This window comes from Echinops telfairi, unplaced genomic scaffold, assembly GCF_000313985.2.
Source record: "Echinops telfairi isolate 266 unplaced genomic scaffold, ASM31398v2 ScPeMD7_7457;HRSCAF=8495, whole genome shotgun sequence".
Lineage (NCBI taxonomy): Eukaryota > Metazoa > Chordata > Mammalia > Afrosoricida > Tenrecidae > Echinops > Echinops telfairi.
In genome coordinates, this window is record NW_022111357.1 from 17,074,113 (window position 1) to 17,092,627 (window position 18,515).

Sequence of the window (18,515 nt, forward strand, 5' to 3'; positions counted from 1 at the left end):
TCTTAATTCTCCTTGTAAGTTTAAAAAAAAAAGAGGTTGCATAGCCTAGAGGAGGGGTCCTCAAACTTTTTAAACAGGGGGCTGATTCACTGTCCCTCAGACCCATTGGAGGGGAGGACTATAGTTTATAAAAAACTATGAACAAATTCCTATGCCCACTGCACATATCTTATTTTGAAGTAAAAACACGGGGCAAAAACACCCACGGGCCAGATAAATGTCCTTGGCGGGCCGCATGTGGCCCATGGGCCATAGTTTGAGGACCCCTGGTTTGGAGTATGATATATAATTAAGCTATTATTGGGAAGGAAGAAATTCAGTGGCATGAACCATTTCAAGGGTTTAGCGCCCCTGTTTGCTAACAACTGTAAGTTGCAAAAACTTAAGTGATTCTGATTTGTAGTAGATTGAGAACCACTTGTCTGAACTCATCTGCCTGTTTTCCTGTGGTATTTTGGAAACAAAGTGAGAGAACAGTATTTTAAATGTTGTGGATTTTTTTTTTTTTAACCATATGGTCTTTGAAGACAATCTGATTTGCCTGTGACTTACCTGGAGTTTCTGAGATCATAAAAACTGAAGGAGTTTGGCAGTACAACCAGGAGCAGCAGAACGCTGAGGGTACTGCCCTTGGGCCTTTTCAAGTAGCTGCTAAAAATAAAAAATATGAAGAAGCTGTACCTTACCTTTTACATATCACCTAGGAGAAAGTGGGTTCTATTTAATCACTTTTAATAATGCAGCAGATCAGCCAGGGGCTAATATATTCATTTTGGTTCTCCCAGTCAAGTGAGCAACCCAGAAGGCAGTGATCAGAAACCGGAAACTTCAAGCCTTGCGTCAAACCTTCCCATGTCAGAGGAAAGTAAGTACTCTCTTTGCATACACAGTTATCTATATAGGTATTCTTATAACCAGGCAATGTTATTCTTTTTTAATTGGTTTTCACTGGTTACCTTCTTTGTCCCAAAATTTTCAGGTTTTCCTGCCTTATGTGTATTTTCATCTTGTTCTTTCCTATTAGTTTTATTGACATAGAGCTAAGGAACAAAATAACATGGATTCTGCTAACACAAGGAATCACATTTGGTGATTTTATTGTTGTTTTGAGATTGGAAGACAATAATGCCTTTCTCAAAATTAGAAAAGTTTATGAGACCAGCACCTTTCTAATTACCCAGTTATTCCACTTGTGATTCTGAAAAAGGAAAGCCGTCTCTGAGAAGCCAAGATTGATAGTAGGCCCGGAGGTAGGTCCACCTCTAGAGAGCATGTTGTCCACTTGCTAGAGAACATTCACTGTAGTCACCGTTAGACACATGTTTCTAGACGGCTTTCTTTTCTCTTGTGAAGGTATCAGCTGTACCAAGCATACCCACTTACTCTCAAATTGTGCTTCCAGAAATTAAAGTGCTGTGCCCTTCCGTATTTTACTACACCCTTTCAAAGAATAGAATTGTGTAGGACACTTACAAAAGGGGAGGAGTAGAGCACTTGGTCTTGGGGGGGAAATTATTTTTTTATTTTTAAAACAATTATTCTTAACCTTACTTACACTTCCAATTAGTAAAAGCAGATGTACCCAAAATCCATTTGCAGGATCTACACATGGATTAAGCCTCAGGTGAATCCCTTCTGACCATAGTCAAGGGATGTGAACAGCATTGCTATCAGACAGAGCATTGTAGAGATGATTACAGTCAGGTTAAAATATGACATCTTACTCGATCCCCCTTTTGACCCATTTAAAATTATACCAGTTAAGGGGGGGAAAAGTGAAAGGGAAATATATGTGCATTAAGCCTCCAGAGAATTCCCTGTGAGCGCTGTCACAGTCATGCAGAGTGCACTGAAAAGTGGATTGTGGCAGATGTAGTTAGGGTAAAATTGAACATGTTAGCATTTGATCTCCCTTTTGACCCATTTTAAAGTTGTTTTAATTTTTAATGTTTTCTGCTTTTAAGTTGAAGGTTTTCCCCTATTTTATTTTGTTATTGTTGTTAGCTTTTTGTTTCTTTGTTTTTGTATGGTTTTCAGTGTTATGAAGTCCAGGCTGGTGAATCTATAGAGAGAGTAACTGGGTTAATAATTTCTTAGGGATATGGCTCAGGATGTTGTTGGGAAATGAGAAGTTAATAACAAGGGGTACAAGAAAGAAGAAAATGTTCTGAAATTGTTTGTGCTAATGATTGTGCAACTTTTGTTAATATGATTGAACTGTCAAATGATATGATATGTGGGTTATGTCCCAATAAAACCGTTTTGTTTTGTTTTCAAAGCAGGTATCAGAGTTTTTGGTTTCTTCCCTCCTCTATTATTTGGGTGGTTTGTTTTTGTTTTTAAGATATAATTGTTCTATATATTATTTTCTTCAAAGAGATTCTATTCCAGTGGTTCTCAAACCTTTTTAGCACTTATGAAAATCATCTGGATGCTGGTTTGCAATACAGAATTTCAACTTCACCTTTACCTCAGACTTAACTCTGCTCTTAAAAGATGTTTTCTTCTCTATCCATACTCTTATTCTTGGGGATTTCAACACTCAGCGTAGATGTCTGTTCTCTTCATTTCCCTTCGTTTCAGCAGAGGTTACATGATTCTTTATGATCGTGGAGGCGCCCTGGTGGGCCCATGTTGGGCTGCGAGCTGCATAATTGGAAGTTTGAAGCCACCAGCAGCAGTTAGCCGTGGAAACCCTCAGGGGTCTCTGTGAGTCAGCACTGACTTGATGGTAGTGAGCTTGGTTTTTGTTTGTTTAATATTATAATTGGTAGGAGCCTTGGCGATGCTGTCAGGTATGTGTTAGGTCTCTAGAGTCATTCTCGATGGCATTGGGTTTTTGGTTTATTATAGTCACTATATTAAAAATACTCTTAATAACTTTGCTGTTTGTACTCCCCTTGCTAAAACTCTATTTTAACCTAACGCTACCTTTTCCATAACTAAACACTATAGATAAAAATACATAACTAGCTGATAGTTACATCTTTATCATAATCATCTGGGTATTCAATAGGCTTGGAAATTCTACTACATTTTTTTACTGAACTTTGCCTTTTAATATTTCACACCAGCTCTATTGTCAGAGCATCCATATCCACTCAACAACTACCACATAGGAAATTCTCTTTACCCACCAGTACCAAGTAGTCAAGACTACTCACATGTCATTGTTTCTTTTTTCGAATAGAAAACAAAACAAAACAAAGTTTGTGGGAAAGTTCCATTATCCTTTGATACCATTTTTCCATGAGCCTTTTAAAATCTCTTGGAGTGCATTCTTGTTTCTGTTAAAGACCGGGAGTGCCTTTTGTTTGTACTCCATGTCCTTATTATCTCTTCTTACCTTCTCCAAAGGTATCACCTCTGGCATCATCGCTTTCTCCTTCCCTTTATAACCTTTTCATCTGCCCAGAGACATGCCCTAGTCTAGGACCTGCCATGTTAAATAAAACAGTCATCTTCCCTTGCTCCTCATCCCCCACTGTTATAGACACTGTTCTCTGCAAAGAGATTTCCTCACAGGTCCCCTCCCCGCAGCCCTCACAAATGTAACTTCTGTCCCCACCATTCCCATGAAAGTGCCCTGGTCGGGTCATCAGTGACTTTGATGTGGCCACTTCAAGCAGACATTTCTCTCCTCAGTCTGCCTTTCACCCCTTTCCTTTCTATTTATGGCCCCGTTTTCTGTCTGAACTCTGAATGTTGGTTAAGTCTCAAAGCTTGGTTCTAGGCCACCATCTTTCCTTTTGTATATCTTCTTATTCATTAAAAACCATTCTCCTTGCCCCCAAATCAAATCTCACTCAGTCGAGCAGCTGCCCCATAGGGTTTCCAAAGCTATACCTTTTTACACAAAGCGCCATTTCCAGTGAAGTGGCTAGTGGGTTTGAACCACAGACCTTTTGGGTTTACAGCTTCAGTACTCAACCACTGCACCACCAGATCTTCATAACATATTTTAAGTATATATAGTTTATATTTCCACTCTGACTTCTCCACTACAGTCCTGATTTGTGTATCCAACTCCCATTAGACGTCTCCATCTGTGTGTCTGAAAGGAAAGTCAGACTTTTCCAGACGGGAAGTCTGGAATAAAGCTTTGCTTCTCTTCTTGTCGTTCGGTTCAGTCTAGTTGATTCTGATAGAAAGTAACCACAGGTTGCCGATTAGACTGGCCCCTGGGGTTTTCTGGGCAGTAATCTTGATGATGGTTAGATGGCCACATCTCTCTCCCACAGAGCTGTTGCAGAACGTCCAACCCCTAACCCTTCAGATTCGGTTACACTTCATCAGCTGCTCTTCCCAGCTTCCTCATCTCAGAGAGTAAAGTAGGATGACGCTCCCTCTAGTGGCTCCAGCTAGAAACCTGGAATTCATACTGCATTATTTTCCTCATTCCCCACCTTCAGATCCATCAGAATGTCCTGTCAGTTTTATGTTCAGAACTTATCCCATGTAACTTTCTCTCCACTACTGCTACTCTACTCTGAGTCAGTATTCTATTTGAACCTCTGATTGTATCATAGGACATAGCTTTATCATCCTTTCATAGTTCTCCCATACTGCAAGATAACAAGGCACAGTCATTCTCTACAGATGTAAAAATTGGCTTAATTTCCCAGGTTGTTTTCTAAATCTCTTCTAGTATTACGTTAACTTGGTGAAAGAATGGGGTTTTGGGTTTTGAAAGTGCATGTCAGCAAAGACGAAACCATCATCCATAATTCAAATGAACTTCCTGTGCATTCTTTGTGGAATGAAATCTCATTCATTTTTATCAATAATTGTAGCTGAATATACTCTATGCGCTTTTAGTAATTTTTTAAGAACTTGAACAATAGCATTGGGCAAAGATCTTCTATGATAAACATAGGTATTGCTTTGTCTCACTGTTGAATATGAACTGATCTCTCATTTGGTCTTGACCAAGACATCTTTTTTTTTTTTTTTTGCTTAGGAGCTCTTTCAAGGAACTCAGCTAGATGTAAAGTTAGTTAGTTTACTCCTAACCCACTGAAGACCCATTATTGATTCTATTCAACTCACAGAGACGCTATATGTGGTTTCAGGACTGTAAATCTTTACAAGAACAGAGACCCTCTTCTTTCTCCTGATCGGCTGGTTGGCTTGAACTGTGACCTTGCCCTTTAAGGACTCAACCTGATAGAGCTACCAGAGCTCCTAGTGCCTCCTGTTCACAGTGGAGTGGGCTCTTTTAGAGATGTTGAAAGGAGTTCTTGAACAATTCAGAGGTCTCGTGCAAATTCAATATGATGTCTCACTCTACATGTGCACTGAAACAATGCCTGCAAACTTGGGGCAAGTATTTAACACATATATCCCAGATGAAATCATGAGAGTCAAGCCTCATAGCAGCCATTCTAACTGAAATCATGGCAGTCACGAGGACTACGGGCTGGGAAAGTCTTCTTTACTTGGTTTGTCGGGACCCCATATCAATTCCTCTGCTTTGCCAAATCTGAACAAAACCTTTACTACAAAGCTTAAATAGTACTATAAAATTGTGTTTGTATCTCTTATGCTATTGATTATACACCGCAGCAGCTACTTCTTTCTAACAAGATGGGGTTCTGTCCACAAGTCTGTCTTCCTGCAAATCATTCTTACGGCCTTTATTCACAATAGAGTAAATACCCAAAGAATGAATAAGCTGACGCATAGCATGCTTTCCTAAAGAGACAAGTTTGCCTTTGAGTACAGCAGATAGCTTAAGAAGTTGCTGTATCTGTGATTTTCGATCAGGGACAATGGAGGTAGAAATCAGTTGGTACCAGTCTTCAGCTTTCTTTCATATTTTCCTACATTTTATCTTCTTTGCTGTCTCTAAAAGTCCATATGATCAGGTTATTGGAACAGTGAAGTATTTTCTAATACATAATCTTTCTAAATTTCTGATATCCAAACTTTATTTTGTTATTTAGTTTGAAAGACTATGCAGTGAGATAAGCATTTTCCCATTTCATTTTTGAAAAGTCCTAACTTTTTTACCTGGTGATGTTATCTTTCTTTCAGTTATGACATGCACCGATTACATCCCTCGCTCATCCAATGATTATACCTCACAAATGTATTCTGCAAAGTAAGTTGAATAATTATTTCCAAAATCTATGTGCTTTTTCTCTAGGCTCTTTGCAAAATTTAGATTCTTTTCAACTCTTTGTTCTCTCTGCCCTTACTCCAACTGTTATTCCTTTGAAATATAGACCCTGCCTAACATCCCTTTAAAAAGTAGATGACGGCCAGGAGGAGCTGACTCTGAAAAGGCACTGAAAATGCAAAATAGTGTTAATGGTCAAGGCATATCACGGATTGACCTTTAGTTATTTTTCCCTTTACCTTGACATAGAGATCAATAAAAACCGTTCAAGCTGGCCTCAGGCGGGGACTTCTCAGCCTAATCTTTGTTCAGTTTCTTGTTTGAAGGAAAGTAGGATTGGGCTTAAAGTAAGATAGATTTTGGACATTTTAAGTCACTTATGAGGCAGTATTTCAGGTCTTCCTGGGTAAGATCATTATGTAAGGTCAACCAAGTTACTTATCTCTGAGATGGATAAATACAGAACAGTGTGAGTACTGAACTATACATAACATAGATATATGGTCAATGTGATTATCAAGCCATGGTACAGACTTATGTGTTTTAAGAAACTGTTACCAAGAGTGAGGGATGCTAGAATTTTTCAGATTAAAGAGTAAATGTTAAAAAGTCAGCTCAGTGAGTCTGCCAAATTGCAATCTGGTGTTAACACTTAATAAGTGTTCTTGGGCCAATAACTTTCACATGGCTGTCTTCTTCTGTACAATCATGATACCTACTCTCTGCAGTCATGAAGGAATCAGCTAATAAACATGGAAGTACTTTTGAGTTCTAATAATACTTTAAGAAAAAGGATATTATTATCTTTAGCATAAAGGGAACTTAAGTCCATTTGAGATGACTAATATTTTAAAATTGTTCCCATGTGATGTGAGTAAGAATTGCAACCTGAACTACTTCCTGTACTCATATCTGGCTAAGAAGAATAGAGATTTTCTAATTTATTTGCTTGGAATCCCCTAAGAAGAGAATATCCAGCATATCCCAAACTTGTGCTTTCATTTCAGGAAACATCTGTATACCCATTACATTCAGAACACCTTCGTATTTGTGCCAGCTGACCTTCATTTCCAGTTTCTCTCCTCTAATCCATTCTACAAAGCAATGTCGAATTAATCTGTCTGGTTTAAAATAAAATAAGGAAAGAAAACTGTTCCTTTCACCCTTTGCTCATATATTTCAGTGGCTCCCTGTTTCAGATCTGTCTGAACTCTGGATAGCTGGCAGTCAGGGTCTTTGCTGTCGTCTGTTTTCCTGGCTTTCCTTGGCAACGTCTTCTAATGTCATCTATGCTCCTTGTGGCTGAAGCCCTTGTTTCTCCTTTCTGTACCTTTGTTTGGGCTTTCTTTCCCTAGAATACACTTGGCTCATTTCTGCACACCCTGCTTACTAGTTTGCATACCACTTCTTCATAGTCTTCCTTCATCTTCTCTTCCCTAAAACTAGAAAACAAAAAATATTTTTCCTCTTATCACACCTCCCTCCCAAGGTTTTGCTGCTATGACTCATAAGGTACATATAACCCATTCTTTCTTACATTATAATTTTAACATAATCCACCAGATAAAATAGCTGATGTGTAAAAATTTAGCACATAAAATGTGGGAGCATCTTATTATGTGGTTGAAATGATCCAGTCAGCTAGCTAATGTCCCAGGGGTGTCACTGTTGAATTTACCCAGCCATCTCTGCTGTGGTTGGCACCAACAAGGAGCAGTATGCTTTGGCTTAGTAAGCTCACTAAGTAAGGCTTATTAGTAAAGATTCTGAATCCTGTCTGGACTTGCCTAGTTTTCCTAGTGAGCTGGCAACCCTTTCATAAGCAGGATCTGGGAAAGTTGGGACCCAGCCCTTTCTTCTGTTTTATGGTGACTTGCTTGCCTTTTTTCCACAACCTTGCTCTCATTTCCAGGTCCCACTTCCTCTTTGAATTTTAACCCCAGGCCTGGGAGGAGAATGAGCCAATTGGTTAGTCCTGTTCTATCCAATTTCTTGTTATGTAGGATTTTCTACATAAGGGTATGAACAAACTTAATCCATTCTTGTATCTCACATAGGGCCCTGCATGTAGTAACACTCTCTAAATGTTTATTGGACCTCGGAAGGATGTTTAAAATTAGTAATCTCTTCCATAACATTGTTTGCTAGGTAGGCTATAGGAGAACATAAAAAGAAGAAGTATATTCTACATGTGACCCTAGCAAGAACCATCTAGAGGTAGATCGTTCTCTGTGTTGCCAGTTCTTTTCTGATAATGCTATTAGCCATTTTCCCTATTTCTCATTACTGAAGTAAATTATACATACAGGTTTTTGTTTTCCTGAACTTTTCCAGACCATATGCACATGTCCTCTCTGTTCCTGTTTCGGAAACTGCTTATCCTGGGCAGACTCAGTACCAGACGCTACAGCAGTCTCAACCCTATGCTGTCTACCCTCAGGCAACTCAAACTTATGGACTACCTCCTTTTGGTAAGGCATCCTGTTTTAAGCCGTTTCTTTCATCTTTCTCCAAAAAACCGACCACGAGCTAGATGGGCTCAAAATACAGCAAAGATTGTGAAGGTGTTTTGTTCTATTGTGTACCAGATGTCTCGATTCTGGCACCTAACAAGAACAACAAGCAAGCCTCATACACGTTGTTTATCTACCCAAACTTAGCTCTTTTGAAGGCATTCAGTTCTGCTTTCGCACTGGAATTCTAAAGTGTTCAGAAAATTCTTGGTGAGACTACTGTTGACTTGACGTTGTAACATGATACCATAAGTAGGTAAGCATAATGTATTTTGAGGTGGGAATTTCTTAATAAAATCAGGTAGACTAAATCTCCAGCTATAATAATTAGCCCTTCATACTTAAAAAATATATTTTTGCTAACTTCTTTCTTCCTATCCCTTCTTATCCTCAAGCTCTGATCAAATGTTTGTTGAAACAAAAAAATCATCTTAGAATGGGGGCAATTCCTAGTTTTCTATAAATTTTATCATGTCATGGGGCTTTTTGTCTATTGGTTTTAGATATTTTGAACATGAATTGTAAATGAAAATGATTTGTCAAAAATCAGTGTGAGGGATGGTTTTTGTAATGCTTAATATCTGTCTTGATTATTCAATGTATATAAATAGATATATGCAGTATGCTTTATTGCCCTATTCTTGCTTTCTTAGAACTAATGTAAACAAATGGAGAACACTATAACATTTTTAAGTTATAAGAATTGAGAGAACATTACATTATTTCAAAATTTACAATCTGTTAATAAAGTCCTATGTCTGTAGATTTTACTGAAAAAAGCTAGGAAATGGAAAAACCCTCAAAACAGCTTGCCACAAATTCTAGCTGTGTTGTTGTTGCTTGCTATTGGTTTCTACATCTGTCCTAATCCTGCCTCATTTGGCTAGTATTTTACAATGACGTCAGTTTTCTCACTGTTATGCTTGCTAGCATTTTTTGGCTCCTAGAGATTGTCAGAAACAGAAATTGGGAGTTCTATATATATATAACAACAGTTATAATTGATAATTTCATGAGGGATGAGATGCAGACATTTTTTTGTTTCTCCTATTTGCATAGGCATGCCTCCATACCTGTCAATATCAGCAGTGTCCTACAATCTTGTGTTTGTGATGTAGTTAGTCAGCCAAGGCTGAAGAGTCCGTTTGGAAGGGAAATCCTGTGTGCAAATATTTGTGTTGTTTTGTGTATATTAAAGCTAACGTTTTCAAAAGCTTGGTATAATAGGCTGGCAGCTATAAAAGAATTACTTTATTTTATTGAACCTGATTTAGTTTGTATTCTATTAGCAACCCCAGTCAATACCTTTTATAACATTATTTCACAATTGGTTATTCTTCCACCCAATATTAAATAAATCTCTTCTTTTACCTTGGAATTCAATTTATGTAGGATATCTAGTATGATGCCACAGACATATAGATCCTATATATTATGTCTTTTATGGTTGCTTTTCCTTCATATTAAATAAAAGGAAAGAGAGGAAATTCTGTAAAGTGGACATCTCTGTTTAAAAACTGGAAGAAAACGGTGCTTATATCATGAAGAAATGCTGCTAACCTGTTTTTGTTTTGTTTTTAAATATTTGGGGACATGGAAGATTTGTGTTTCATATCCTCCTCTGTTGGTAATTCAGAGAGAGATGGATTTGATTTGACTTTTAATAGTGTAGAGAGATGTAAGTTGTGTGGATGAATGAGTCCATAGGAGGTACACGCGCTTTGTAGTCAACTACTGACCTAGAGGTTGCCTGAGTTCACCCAGCGGCACTACAGAAGGAGGACTAGCAGTGGCCATATAAAATCACAGCCAGGCAAACCCTGTGGAGCCCTTCTACACATAGGGTCAGAGTGAGTCCAAGTGGACACCGTTGGTTAACTTTTTATTTTATGCTGGATATATTCTCACAAGTTTTAGTGAGCCTATAGGTCAGAATAAAAACAGCTTCACAGGGTTTCTGATACTGTATCTTTGCAGGAACAGACAATTTTACCTTTCTACCAAAGTGGCTAATGGCTTTAAACCACTGGCTTTCCTGTGAGCCATCCATCTCTTACCCCACTGTGCCACCAGCACTCACAGAAAGACTTGTTTGTAATTCTTATAAAAGTGACTATATTTTTAAAAGGCATTTTCTTATATTCTAGTATGCTTTTTAAAGGAAAAGGAAATATGTTCACTTAAAATATATAGCGAAATGTGGTTTCTTTGTCATTTGAAAAGATTTTAGTACATTGTTATTTTCAGATTGACTAGTTGTTGTTTTATATCATATGTAAACAGGGTTTCAGAAAATATTGTAATACTATTATTCATTTACTGAATGTTTAGTCTATACCAAGTAGTATCTTAAGGATTTTACACTTTACATTATTGTACCATTATATTCTCAGCACAATTTTATGAGCTAGATAGTAACATTATCCCTTTGATATATTAGGGAAATTAGGTTTAGAAGAATTAAGTAACTTGTCCCCCACAAAAAAACAAACTCTGCCATGGAATCAATTCTGACTCATAGCAACTGCCCCTGTGAGTTTTCAAGCCTGTAACTTGACAAGAGTAGAAAGCCCCATTGTTCTCCCTCACTTGTCCTGGTGGTTTCCAACTGCTGTCCTTGTGGATCATAGCCCAGCGTATGACCCCTGTGTCACCAGAGCTGGTAGTAATTAGCCCAAGGTCATGCAGTTTAGTAAAGGTCTGAGATGAGATTAGAACCCAGAGCTTTTTAGTTACAGAAGGTGCTCATAAGGTTAGATATTTTGGGAAAATATAGTCAAACTCAGAGTTGAGTTTGAAGTTTAAAAGCTTCATCCTCTTAAAGAATGAGGAAAAGACTAGAAGAAGCCTTAAGAAGACTATCTTATTTAAAAAAAACAACTTTGAAAGTAAAGGAATGGCAGCCACATTCTTTCAGGTGTAGAAACGGTAGAGTAGCAGGACGAGACTTGTGTTAAATTTCAGTGATCTGAAGAAATCATGTGTGTGGGAAAGGGTGTTCAGTTATTTTTAATGGCTCATAACATCTTCCTTTAGTATCCATTATTCTAAGTAATTTTAAAATAAATTTAGGATGAAATGAAGATTTGGCAGTACGTGCCAAGAGCCTTAAAGATGTTCATTCTATTTCCCTCAGTAATTTCACTCCTAGGAATTTATTCTTTAGTACTAATTAGAGATACAAAATTTTAACCTGAATATTTACTGCAGCATTACTTATAATAGCAAAAAATCAGAAACAACCTACATTTTGGCTTCCTAAAGATTATACTTTCAGAGATCATTTCTATAGTTTGTTATTAAATATTATATACCTAGTTAATGTGTTAAATTGCATTATATCCATAGAATGAAAAACTAGATAGCCACTATAAGCCATATTCTTAAAGAATGCTCAGTATATTGTTAACTGAAAAAAATCAGAGTATATAACTGAAAGTGTAATTTAGTCCCAATTTAATGTTTTCAAAAAATATATACAGCATAATTTGGATGGAAAAATGTGAATGCTAACAGTACAGCTTTGATTTGATATACCACAAAACCCTGCAAAGTGAGGGCATAGTTCCCATATACATGAATCAAAAGCAAGGACTGCCTGCCTTTTGTTCTGGTCTGCATGGTGAGACCATGGGATTTTGTTATATATATTCTTCCTGTAATTTTGCATTTTTATACTATAGTTCCATGTCCTAAATTAAATTACATACTAATGTATTGCGTGCCTCAATCATCTGTTGAATGAACAAACCAAGATATATTTTCACTGGCTTTCTTCCAGTACTGATGTAGACTTCAATTCCTAGCCAAACTTTTCTAAAAATAGATCGGTAGTTCTCTAACTGAACTACTCACACTAGTTTGGTTAGTAACAGGGAAGTGTGTGTGCTGAGAGTTTGTGGGAAAGGTCCAGTGTGGGGCCCAGGAGGATTACCACTTAAGATCAGACTTCCCTTTTCAGTGGTAGACCAGCTGTATCTCCTCAGCATGCTCTTGATGCTCACACCAAAATCAAATGCGCTGCCTTCTAATCGATCTCAACTCGTAACGACCTTATAGGGCAGAGTCGATCGCCCCTGTGGATTTCTGAGACTGTAGCTCTTTATGGGAGTAGAAAGACCTTGTTTTTCCCTGGAAGCAACCTGTGGTTTCAAGTCGCAGACCTTTTGCTTAGCAGCCCAACACATACATAACCACTGGCCACCAGTTTTTCCTTTAGTGCTTAAAAGCACTTGAGAAACTTTAGTGATAGCGGAAAGCAGGAAGATAGGAGTCAAGAAACTGGGGTTTGGTTTCCTTGTTTCCTGTGAGCAGCAAGTACGGCTACACGGTCAAAGCATTGAGTCATGCTAGCCATTACCTGAAATTCTGGGAAGAATGGTTTTTAGAAGAAAAATGCTTAAAGAATAGGACCACTGTCATGCTGAGAACCACGTCCATATTACCTTTTATTCCTTTTTCTCACAAAATACTTAGATAATTACTTTGTTTCTGGTCAGAGACATTCAAAACTGTTCTATTTGATTTGGACATCTGTCCCCTGCTTTTTTACCTTATGAGAGGACATAGTTTATAGAGACAGTTTGTATTTTGAAACTTTAAGAAATATATTAAGTCATAAGGCTGGCAACACTTCTCAGTATGTACTGTTTTTATTAATAAAGTGACGTTTTAGTACAAATGTAATAAAGATCAGGTTCATATCCAGCACCTTAGGATTCAGAACCTATTTGGTGGGGGGGGTGGGCGGGGGATTGATTACAATCAATCTTAAAGTTATTATGGCATGCAAATGGTGATGAATTTACATAAAAAGTGATACACAACCAGCAATAATCATGGCACTAATATTCAAATTTTACATCACAGTAAAGCCTATGAAAGCTGCAATTATTTGTGTAGGGTAGAAACCTGTTAGGGCAAGAAAATGCAAATATTTTCTACTAGTAATAGCAACAGACAGGTGGTAAGAGTGTATCGTGTTAAAGATTGAAAGCTTGTGAAATCCAGAAAAACAAGGCCACCCATTGAGTTCTGGCTCACAGGCTTCACAGTGTAGATGGTAGGAATAACATTCCCAAACACCGTTAAAGGAATGAGCTCCCACTTCATTATTTAATTTTTAAAAACCAACAAAACAAGAGTTGGCAAGTCTATTTGTGTGCATCAGAGGAGAACTGTACTTCACAGGGTTTTCAGTGACTCGTTTTTTTCTAAGGAGCTTCTGGGTGGACTTGAACCACCAACCTTTCAGTTTGAAGTCAAGCACGTTAGTTTATATCACACACACACCCCAAAAAAACATAACAAAACACTGCCACTGAATCAATTCCCATTTATAGTTACCCCATTTAAGATTTTTGAGCCCCTAAACTTTACCGAAGCCGGCAACATCATCTTTCACCCACGGAGGAGCTTGTGGGTTTGAACCTGGCTATTAGCAGCGCAACACCTACCCCACGTTGCCACCAAAAGCACACACAAGAATTCACTGCCATCGAGTTATTTCCAACTCAGAGTGACTCTCCAGGAAGGAGTAGAACTGCTCTTTAGGGTTTCTAAGACCGTAAATCTCATCGTACTCCCACTGAGCGTCTGGTTTGGAACCACCAGCCTTGTGCTTATGCCACAGCACCATCAAAAATTCAAACACCAAGCTCACTGTCATCAATTCAATGTTGACTCATAGCAACCGGATAGGACAGGGTCGAAGGGTTCCTTTGCATTTCCTTGGCCATAAATCTTCACAGGAGCAGACAGCCTGGTCTTCCTCCCTTAGGTTCAAGCTGCAGACCTTCTCGTTAGCAGCCCAGCATATGATGCACTGCACTACCAGGCTTCTTTACAGCACACACCAGAGCACCACCACGGATGTTAATATTCTTCAGCCCTCTCAAATAAATTACTCTGGGCAGTTAATAGGTGAGGGGGGGAAATTGCATTTGTAAAAGTATGGTTTGGGGCAAAACAAGTATTATCTCTCATTGTTGACCATTTAAGATTTTTACATCTCTCTTGACCATTCTTAAATTCACTTAAAATCAACAAATTTTACATAGCTGAGTTATACTGAAGCCTCTTAGTGGTCCAGTGAAGATGGAGCCCTGATCCTCAAAGCATTACATTTCTTACTGTACATATTTGAAATAATTTAAAGTTGAATTGGAAGGCATGGCTGGCCTTAGTACTGATTTCTTAACTTTGTTTGACAATCCTTCTTGGACTTAAATTTCAGCTTCAACTACACTAATCCAGCAACATAACTTCAGAATATAAATTAACATCCAAACATTGCATTTTTCTGTGGTGGTGGTTTTTAAATACACATTCACATTGGCAAAATTATCACTCTGCACTGGAGTTCATGAGTGTTTCACTCTTGAAAAGCATCTTTAGACTAATTTTAGCTATGAATTCTAGCAAATTTTATTAGGATGTCCTAGTTTACTACAAATTAAAAGGGAGGTAAAGCGAGAAATAGGAGATTGTAAAGAACTAACAGAACACAAAGGAAAGACAGAACAATGTAAGAACTTAAAAATCAAAGAACTGTAATTGAGTTCTGTTTAACGTAGATAGCGTCACATATCACAATAGCCTCTGCCAGTGCTGCTGTAATATCTGTAACATGACGTAATATTGAAACCCAAAATTATGCTCACAGTTCCCTCTGCCTAAGAAAGCAGGAAAGGATATAAGTGTATTTTAGGAAGATTATTACTCAGGAGCATTGTGGTAAAAATAAAGCAAGATAAAAGTGAACAGCCAATCTTATTAAGCCAGTCTAAATGATAAGCAGCTGTTTAAAATGGGGATAAGTTTTACATTCTAACCTGGAAATGTAGCCTTTAGATGTATTATGTGGAAAAAAGCAAGGTATGAATAGTGTGTATAATATGATCCCATTTTTATTTTTTTCACAAGTAGCAAAGGCATACAGGAAATCCAGTGACTCTTAAAATAGTGGTTAAGTCTTCATATTAAATGATACATGGCTTTAATTTTTCTAAGTTATTTATCTCTATACTTTTTAATTTGCAGAGATATAAAGCTATTTCTTTCCTAATTAGAAAAAACAACAAAGATAATGAGCTTACAAAGGTAGAGAAATTTTTCATATATTTTAGGGAAGTTTGATGCTTGTTTAATGGGTAAGTGAATTTTAAATTTACGTGAAATGTCTCTCACCCTGAGAGTGCTACATAAATGATTTTTCACTATACATGAACATCAGGCACTCTGTGCTCATTCTCTGAACCCTGACCATTTTCTCCCTACCACTGAAAAAACTTATATAAATATCACTACTGGGAATTTAGGCAAGATTTTTGTTCCTATGGCTTCACCCAGCCACCCTCTCCCCACCCCCAGTTCTTGTCATATGTATTTGCTTGTGGTATATTACAAATGGGAGAATCAGCAACTTTTTTCTTAACATACAAATTTATTTTTAAGGTTTAGATTTTAAACCTGCTGACAGATATTTGCAAGCATAACCATGCTCTTCAGTCCCCGTATATGTTGTAATTGGTCCAATTTATCTGATTCAGGTGCACTGTGGCCAGGTATGAAACCTGAAAGTGGTTTAATTCAGACTCCATCTCCAAGTCAACACAGTGTTCTTACCTGCACTACAGGGTTAACCACAAGCCAGCCAAGCCCAGCACATTATTCTTACCCCATTCAAGGTAAATAGGCATGGTTGTGTGTTTTGTTGTTGTTGTGTTGTATTTTGTTTTTTACTCTACCTGTATCTCAAAATAAATTGGGTTATACAGGAGCTCTTTCTTCTAAAGCAAAGGGGGATGAGATTTGCATTTGTGCATGCCTTTCGTGTTGTGCAAACCAGAGCCAAGGAGTGTGTCTCTGAGTAGTTTAGCTCTTTGAATGTGGGCTGCTTAGTAGAACTGAAACCTTGCCTTTTGCATGTTGATGTCTGGAAAAGCTCTGTCCAAATTGTCGGAGTGGGGTGTGCACACGTACTCCTTTATGAGATATGCGCCACCTCTCCACCTCTTTCCATGTCTTGCTTTTGTTTTGTTTTTTAATCTTTTCGTGAGAATATTTTTTTTTGCTCAAAAGGCTCTTATTGCTATTTTGTGATAAAAATATATATTAAATCTTGCGTTCCATTTATCTCTGCCCTACCCAGTTATTCCGCTAAAAGATCGGTTTAAAGCCCAGAATCTATTTGCAGGGTACACGTGGATTAAACCTCCAATGAATTCCTTCTGAGCAGAGTCTAGGGATGTGAACAGCATTGTAAAGCCAGCTGTGGTGGATGTAGTTAAAATGTAATGTCTTGTCATTTGATCTCCCTTTTGACCCATTTTAAAGTTGTTTTAGTTTTTTGATGTTTTCTGCTTTCTTTTGGATTGAGGTTTTTATGGGATTTTTTGCTTTTTCTTTTTCTAATCATTTTATTGGGGGCTCTTACAACTTTTACCACAATCCATACATAGGTCCATTGTGTCCAGCACATTTGTACATTTGTTGCCATCATCATTCTCAAAACATTTTCTTTCTACTTGAGCCCTTGGTATCTTTTCTATGTTTTGTGTAGTTGCTTGTTTGCTTCCTATTTGTGTTTTGTATGATTTTTCTCTTTAAAATCCAGGATGGGTAAATCTATAGAGACAGTAACTAGATTAATAATTACCTAGGGGAGTGGTAAGGGAAGATGGAGGGAATGGGGAACTAACAACAAGTGGAGAAGAAAATGCTCTAAAATTGATTGTGGTGGTGATTGGATAACGCTTCTTAATACGGTTGAGCAATTACATTTTATGATGTGCGCAGTACATGCAAATAAGACTGTACTTTTAAAAGATTGGTATTAATGACAAGATTCTAAGGGAGAAAATACAAAAGAAATTCAAAAGGTAATATGGAATTAACCCCTTACCCCCAAATCTACTGCAGGTAATTTGTTATTGTTCCCATTGGCTATGAATGTCAGAGTACCTGACTTTTCATCTGTTTCTTTTCTCTTGCTTCTAGCTTTTAAATATTATTCCTTATAAAATGGATGTTAGAGAGACAGAAAATGACTGGTATAGCAAAAACCTGTTTGTCATATTCCTAAATAGAAACTTTGATGGAGAGAAAAAAATGTTATAGATAAGATTAAACAAAATATTTTGTTTTTCCCTTTCGACTGAAAATGACTGAGGACCACATCTGCTTGGTCCATTGGTTGTGATTCTCAGAAGCTTCATCTTTCGGTGGATTTACAGCAAAATTTGACAGCACTTTCAAGACAGCAGCGGGAACCGTCCTTAAATAATTGGCCATGCCATTGACATTTGAACAGCTGACAGCTATTCAATATACGTGGGGGTTTCAGAAAATTAGTGGGAAAGCTCCATTATCTTTTAATTCCATTTTCCATGAGCTTTATGAAATCCCCTCATGTTACAATAGGAGCTACAGCTTGAATTCTATGAGTCTTCAAATTTTCACTTTTCGTTGTTTATTTCATTGTTAATTACTTTTATTTTCTAAACTTGCAATTGAGGGTTGCTTAATTAATGTGCAATGGGCCCTGGTGGCATAGTGGTTAGACTCGATACTCCTAACCAAAAGGTCAAAGATTCGAACCCACACACCTTTCTATAGGAGAAAAATGTAGCAGCTTGCTTCCTTAAAAGCCCTATGAGGTAGTTCTAGTCTGTCCTACAGAGTCAATATGATTCTATGTGGCAGGATGGTCAGTAATTTTTTAAAAAATTATTTTATTGGGGGCTCGTACAATTCTTATCACAGTCCATACATACATCCATTGCGTCAAGCACATATGTACATTTGTTGCCCTCATCATTCTCAAAACATTTGCCTTCCACTTTAGCCCTTAATATCAGTTGCTCATTTTCCCCCTCCCT

The 18,515-nt window shown here is 37.6% G+C and overlaps 1 protein-coding gene across 4 annotated transcripts in view; it reads left to right on the forward strand.

Annotated features, from left to right (window-relative positions):
• The window catches only part of EYA3 (EYA transcriptional coactivator and phosphatase 3), a 102,532-nt gene that overhangs the window by 42,073 nt on the left and 41,944 nt on the right, over positions 1-18,515 (forward strand). For 3 of the 4 annotated variants that reach the window (XM_004705058.4, XM_045298981.1, XM_045298980.1), the window contains exons 4-7: positions 786-865; positions 6,037-6,103; positions 8,456-8,592; positions 16,185-16,322. In XM_004705058.4, the coding sequence (XP_004705115.2) occupies positions 786-865; positions 6,037-6,103; positions 8,456-8,592; positions 16,185-16,322 (422 nt within the window). The remainder of the gene's footprint in view (positions 1-785; positions 866-6,036; positions 6,104-8,455; positions 8,593-16,184; positions 16,323-18,515) is intronic. The other variant, XM_013005348.3, reaches the window with a different exon arrangement.